The 6,237-nt window shown below is 50.5% G+C and overlaps 1 protein-coding gene across 1 annotated transcript; it reads right to left on the bottom strand.

Annotated features, from left to right (window-relative positions):
* Positions 1–3,870: 3,870 nt before the first annotated feature.
* LOC138356472 (uncharacterized) lies at positions 3,871–6,030 on the bottom strand. Its single transcript, XM_069312635.1, has 3 exons — positions 5,779–6,030; positions 5,016–5,573; positions 3,871–4,932 (listed from the first exon to the last, which is right to left on the bottom strand). The coding sequence occupies exons 1-3, from the start codon at positions 6,028–6,030 to the stop codon at positions 3,871–3,873; spliced, it is 1,872 nt and encodes a 623-aa protein (XP_069168736.1).
* Between the last annotated feature and the right edge of the window lie 207 nt (positions 6,031–6,237).

Below are 6,237 nucleotides of genomic sequence, written 5' to 3'. Positions count from 1 at the left end.
GGGTCCAGTGGGGTCCGTCAGTTCTGGGGTCCATCCTGGGTAGACCAATGAATATGATTGGGTTTGATATGAATGGATAATATGATTGGACCATCGATTGGATGATGAATGAATAGGTTGGTGAATGGATAGTTTCATGAATACATGGGTTAGTGGATATTTGGATTGGTGGATAGTGCGGTTGGTGAAAAGTTGGGTTGGGTAATTGACGGATTGGTGGATGGATGATTAAATTGGTATATGTAAGAGATGGAATATGTATGGGGCTGGTACATGGATGGGATGATGAATGGATGAGTTGGTGAATGGATGAGGTGTTGAATAGAAGGGGTGATGAATGAGGTGTTGAATGGAAGAGGTGATGGATGAGGTGTTGAATGGAAGGGGTGATGGATGAGCTGTTGAATGGAAGGGGTGATGGATGAGGTGTTGAATGGAAGGGGTGATGGATGAGGTGTTGAATGGAAGGGGGTGATGGATGAGGTGTTGAATAGAAGGGGTGATGGATGAGGTGTTGAATGGAATGGGTGATGGATGGATAAAATTGTTGATAAATGGGTTGATGAATGAATGGGTCGGTAAATGGATGAGGTGGTGAGTAGTTGAATGGGTTGCTGATTGATAGAATGTTGAATGGATAAATTGGTGAATAAATCTGGTTGTGAATGGAGGGATGATGGATGGATTGGTTGATAAGTGGATGGACTGATGAGTGAATTGGTTGATAAATGAATGGGTTGATGAATGGATGGGTTGGTAAATGGATGGTTTAGTGAATTAACAGGCTCTTCAAAGAATTGGATGGTGGAAGGATATGTTGTTAAAAGGATGGGTTTGTGGATGAATAGGTTGTTGTAAAGGATATGAATGATCTGGTGAATGAATATGATGGTGAATGAATGGGTTGGTGAGTGGTTGGATTGTTGACTTGATGGGTCTGCAAATTGGCGGATGTCATTATAGCTGCTGATACAATAAGGACACTGGTTGTCACCAGTGTTCTTGGTGTGTCACCAGCTCTAGTGGGCTGTCACCAGTGTTCTTGGTATGTCACCAGCTCTAGTGGGTTGTCACCAGTGTTCTTGGTGTGTCACCAGCTCTAGTGGACTGTCACCAGTGTTCTTGGTGTGTCACCAGCTCTAGTGGGCTGTCACCAGTGTTCTTGGTGTGTCACCAGCTCAAGTGGGCTGTCACCAGTGTTCTTGGTGTGTCACCAGCTCTAGTGTGTTGTCACCAGTGTTCTTGGTGTGTCACCAGCTCTAGTGGGCTGTCACCAGTGTTCTTGGTATGTCACCAGCTCTAGTGGGTTGTCACCAGTGTTCTTGGTGTGTCACCAGCTCTAGTGGACTGTCACCAGTGTTCTTGGTGTGTCACCAGCTCTAGTGGGCTGTCACCAGTGTTCTTGGTGTGTCACCAGCTCTAGTGGGTTGTCACCAGTGTTCTTGGTGTGTCACCAGCTCTAGTGGGCTGTCATTAGCTTATTGCCTGTTCCAACTTGGCTTCTCTGTGCCATCCAAGCAATAACATCCCGTTACTGTTCTTCAGCACCCAGCTGGTCATTGTCAGCAAGGAGGAGGCAACATCCAGCTGGTCATTGTCAGCAAGGAGGAGGCAACATCCAGCTGGTCATTGTCAGCAAGGAGGAGGCAACATCCAGCTGGTCATTGTCAGCAAGGAGGAGGCAACATTCAGCAGGCCATTGTCAGCAAGGAGGAGGCAACATCCAGCTGGTCATTGTCAGCAAGGAGGAGGCAACATCCAGCTGGTCATTGTCAGCAAGGAGGAGGCAACATCCAGCTGGCCATTGTCAGCAAGGAGGCAACATCCAGCTGGTCATTGTCAGCAAGGAGGAGGCAACATCCAGCTGGTCATTGTCAGCAAGGAGGAGGCAACATCCAGCTAGCCATTGTCAGCAAGGAGGAGGCAACATCCAGCTGGTCATTGTCAGCAAGGAGGAAGCAACATCCAGCTGGTCATTGTCAGCAAGGAGGAGGCAACATCCAGCTGGTCATTGTCAGCAAGGAGGAGGCAACATCCAGCTGGCTATTGTCAGCAAGGAGGAGACAACATCCAGCTGGTCATTGTCAGCAAGGAGGAGGCAACATCCAGCTGGTCATTGTCAGCAAGGAGGAGGCAACATCCAGGTGGTCATTGTCAGCAAGGAGGAGGCAACATCCAGCTGGCTATTGTCAGCAAGGAGGAGGCAACATCCAGCTGGCCATTGTCAGCAAGGAGGAGGCAACATTCAGCTGGCCATTGTCAGCAAGGAGGAGGCAACATCCAGCTGGCCATTGTCAGCAAGGAGGAGGCAACATCCAGCTGGCCATTGTCAGCAAGGAGGAGGCAACATCCAGCTGGCCATTGTCAGCAAGGAGGAGGCAACATCCAGCTGGTCATTGTCAGCAAGGAGGAGGCAACATTCAGCTGGCCATTGTCAGCAAGGAGGAGGCAACATCCAGCTGGTCATTGTCAGCAAGGAGGAGGCAACATCCAGCTGGTCATTGTCAGCAAGGAGGCAACATCCAGCTGGTCATTGTCAGCAAGGAGGAGGCAACATCCAGCTGGTCATTATCAGCAAGGAGGAGGCAACATCCAGCTGGTCATTGTCAGCAAGGAGGAGGCAACATCCAGCTGGCCATTGTCAGCAAGGAGGAGGCAACATCCAGCTGGTCATTGTCAGCAAGGAGGAGGCAACATCCAGCTGGTCATTGTCAGCAAGGAGGAGGCAACATCCAGTTGGTCATTGCCAGCAAGGATAAGGCAACATCCAGCTGGCCATTGTCAGCAAGGAGGAAGCAACATCCAGCTGGCCATTGTCAGCAAGGGAAGCCAGGCTCTTGGGAACTCATTACAGTAAAACATAGAAACAAAAATAAAGAGATTGCAGCAGGTCTGATAGTCTGAGAGGCGGCTCCTCTTTGTACGTAACTAAAGTCATTTATATATAAATGTTTATTCAGTCTTTGAAACATTTTGTTTCATAAATCAATAATCCAGTTCACAAACCAATTGTTACCCAAGTCTAGAACAAATTTAGACAAATTTGGACATAATGGACATAATGGTCCGCGCGGCGGACCATTATGTCCAGCATCAGGAGCGGTCAGCGGAGCATTATGTCCAGCATCAGAAGCGGTCGGCAGAGCATTATGTCCAGCTTCAGGAATGGTCAGTGGACCAATAGGTCCAGCATCAGGAATGGTCAGGTAGTATTATGTCCAGCATCAGGAGCGGTCGGGGTGTATTATGTCCAGCATCAGGAGTGGTCGGTGGAGCATTATTTCCAGCACCAAGAGTGGTCAGGGGAGCATTATGTCCAGCATCAGGAACGGTCAGTGAACCATTATGGCCATATGGAACTGGCGGCGGACCAATATGTCCAGCATCAGTAGCGGTCGGCAGACCATTAAGTCCAGCATCAGGAGCGGGTGGCGGGCCATTATGTCTAGCATCAGAAGCGGTCGGGAGAGTATTATGTCCAGCATCAGAAGCGGTAGGGAGAGTATTATGTCCAGCATCAAGAGCGTTCAGCGAAGCATTATGTCAAGCATCAGGAGCGGTCAGCGAAGCATTATGTCCAGCATCAAGAGTGATCGGCGAATCATTATGTCCAGCATCAGGAGTGGTCGGCGAAGCATTATGTCCAGCATCAGGAGCGGTCTCCGGTACATTATGTCCAGCATCAGGAGCGGTCGGCGGAGCATTAAGTCCAGCATCAGGAGGGGTCGGTGGAGCATTATGTCCTGCATCAGTAGCGGTCAATGAAGCATTATGTCCAGCATTAGGTGCGGTCGGGGGAGCATTATGTCCATCATCAAGAGCGGTCGGTGGACCATTATGTCCAGCATCGGAAACGGTCGGAGAAGCATTTTAGTCCACCATAAAGAACGGGCGGCGGACCATTATGTCCAGCATCAAGAGCGGTCTTTGGAGCATTATGTCCAGCATCAGGAGTGGTTGGTGGACCATTAAGTCCAGCATCAGGAATGGTCGGGGAGTATTATGTCCAGCATCAGAAGTGGTCGGGGAAGCATTATTCCAAGCATCTGGAACGGTCCGCGGTGCATTATATCCAGCATCAAGAAAGGTCGGCGAAGTATTAAGTCCAGCATCAGGAGCAGTCGGCAGAGCATTATGTCCGGCATCAGAAGCGGTCGGCGGTGCATTATGTGCAGCATCAGGAGCGGTCGGTGGAGCATTATGTCCAGCATCAAAAGCGGTCGGCGGAGCATTATGTCCAGCATCAAGAGCAGTCGGCGGAGCATTATGTCCAGCACCAGGAGCGTTCTGCGAAGCATTATGTCTAGCATCAGGAGTGGTCTGCGGAGCATTATGTCTAGCATCAAGAAAGGTCGGCGAAGTATTAAGAACAGCATCAGGAGAGGTTGGTGGAGCATTATGTCCAGCATCAAGAGCGGTCGGCGGACCATTATGTCCAGCATCAAGAGTGGTCGGTGGAGCATTATGTCCAGCATCAAAAGCGGTTGGCGGTGCATTAAGTCCAGCATCAGGAGCGGTCAATGGAGCATTATGTCCAGCATCATCAGCAGTCGGCGGAGCATTATGTCCAGCACCAGGAGCGTTCTGCGAAGCATTATGTCTAGCATCAGGAGTGGTCTGCGGAACATTATGTCCAGCATCAAGAAAGGTCGGCGAAGTATTATGTCCAGCATCAGGAGCGGTCGGCGGAGCATTATATCCAGCATCAGGAACGGTCAATGGAGCATTATGTCCAGCATCAAGAGCAGTCGGCGGAGCATTATGTCCAGCACCAGGAGCGTTCTGCGAAGCATTATGTCTACCATCAGGAGTGGTCTGCGAAGCATTATGTCCAGCATCAAGAAAGGTCGGCGAAGTATTAAGTCCAGCATCAGGAGAGGTTGGTGGAGCATTATGTCCAGTATCAAGAGCGGTCGGCGGAGCATTATGTTTCTATCAGGAGCGGTCGGCGGAGCATTATGTCCAGCATCAAGAAAGGTCGGTGGATCATTATTTCCAGCATCAGGGGCGGTCGCCGAAGCATTATGTCCAGCATCAGGAGCGAGCTCCGGAGCATTATGTCCAGCATCAAGAAAGGTCGGCGGAGCATTATGTCCTGCATCAGGAGCGGTCAGTGGACCATTATGTCCAGCATATGGAACTGGTGGCGGACCAATATGTCCAGCATCAGTAGCAGTCGGGGGAGCATTATGTCCATCATCAAGAGCGATCGGTGGACCATTATATCCAGACACAGGAGCTGTTTGAGGAGCATTATGTCCAGCATCAGGAGTTGTCGGGGGAGCATTATGTCCAGTGTCAGGAGCTGTCGGCGGAGCATTATGTCCAGCATCAGGAGCTGTCGGCGGAGCATTATGTCCAGTGTCAGGAGCAGTCGACGGACCATTATGTCCAGCATCAGGAGTGGTCAGCGGAGCATTATGTCCAGCATCAGGAATGATCGGCGGAGCATTATGTTCAGCATCAGTAACAGTCCATGGAGCATTATGTACAGCATCAGGAGCGGCCGGTGGAGCATTATGTCTAGCATCAGGAGCGGTCGGCGGGCCATTAATTCCAGTATGAGGAGCGGGCTTCGGACCATTATGTCCAGCATCAGGAGCGGGCGGTGGACCATTATGTCCAGCATCAGGAACGGTCGGCGGAGCATTATGTCAAGCATCAGAAGCGGTTGGCGGAGCATTATGTCCAGCATCAGGAGCGGTCGGCGAAGCATTATGTCCAGCATCAGGAGCGGTCCGCGGAGCATTATGTCCAGCATCAGGAGCGATGGCGGGCCATTGTGTCCAGCATCAGGAGCGGTTGACGGAGCATTATGTCCAGCATCAGGAGCGGTCTGGAAGCATTATATTTAGCATCAGGAGCGGTCGGCATAGCATTATGTCCAGCATTAGAAGTGGTCCGCGGAGCATTATGTCCAGCATCAGGATCGGTTGGCGGAGCATTATGTCCAGTATCAGTAGTTTTTAGCGGAGCATTATGCTCAGCATTGTAACGGGGGGTTGGGGGAAATAGCTCTATCTTGTCCATTATTCCACCCCCCAGTTAACTAACGAGGCCGGGGTAAACAGCTCTCTCTAGTCCGTTATCCCGTCCCCAGTTAGCTAACTATTCTAGAGCACTCCCAGAGTTCCTAAGGCAACCTCTCTCGTTCAACACCTTGTAACCTAGGTATTCGACTACCTAGGTGCTAAGACTACAAGGCGCCGTCACTTGATCAGTTACCCGAAACTCTAG

This window comes from Procambarus clarkii, chromosome 72 (assembly GCF_040958095.1).
Source record: "Procambarus clarkii isolate CNS0578487 chromosome 72, FALCON_Pclarkii_2.0, whole genome shotgun sequence".
Taxonomy (NCBI): Eukaryota; Metazoa; Arthropoda; class Malacostraca; order Decapoda; family Cambaridae; genus Procambarus; species Procambarus clarkii.
This window is presented reverse-complemented; position numbering and strand designations above follow the sequence as displayed.

Excerpts from the sequence above, each read along its gene's own strand:
- LOC138356472 (XM_069312635.1), bottom strand. The coding sequence starts at position 6,030 with ATGGACAAGATAGAGCTATTTCCCCCAACCCCCCGTTACAATGCTGAG. Across the intron at positions 5,574-5,778 it reads TCCTGATGCTGGACACAATG|CCCGCTCCTCATACTGGAAT; the intron begins GCCCGCCATCGC and ends AATGGTCCGAAG. Across the intron at positions 4,933-5,015 it reads ATGCTGGACATAATGCTTCG|AAACATAATGCTCCGCCGAC; the intron begins GCGACCGCCCCT and ends CGCTCCTGATAG.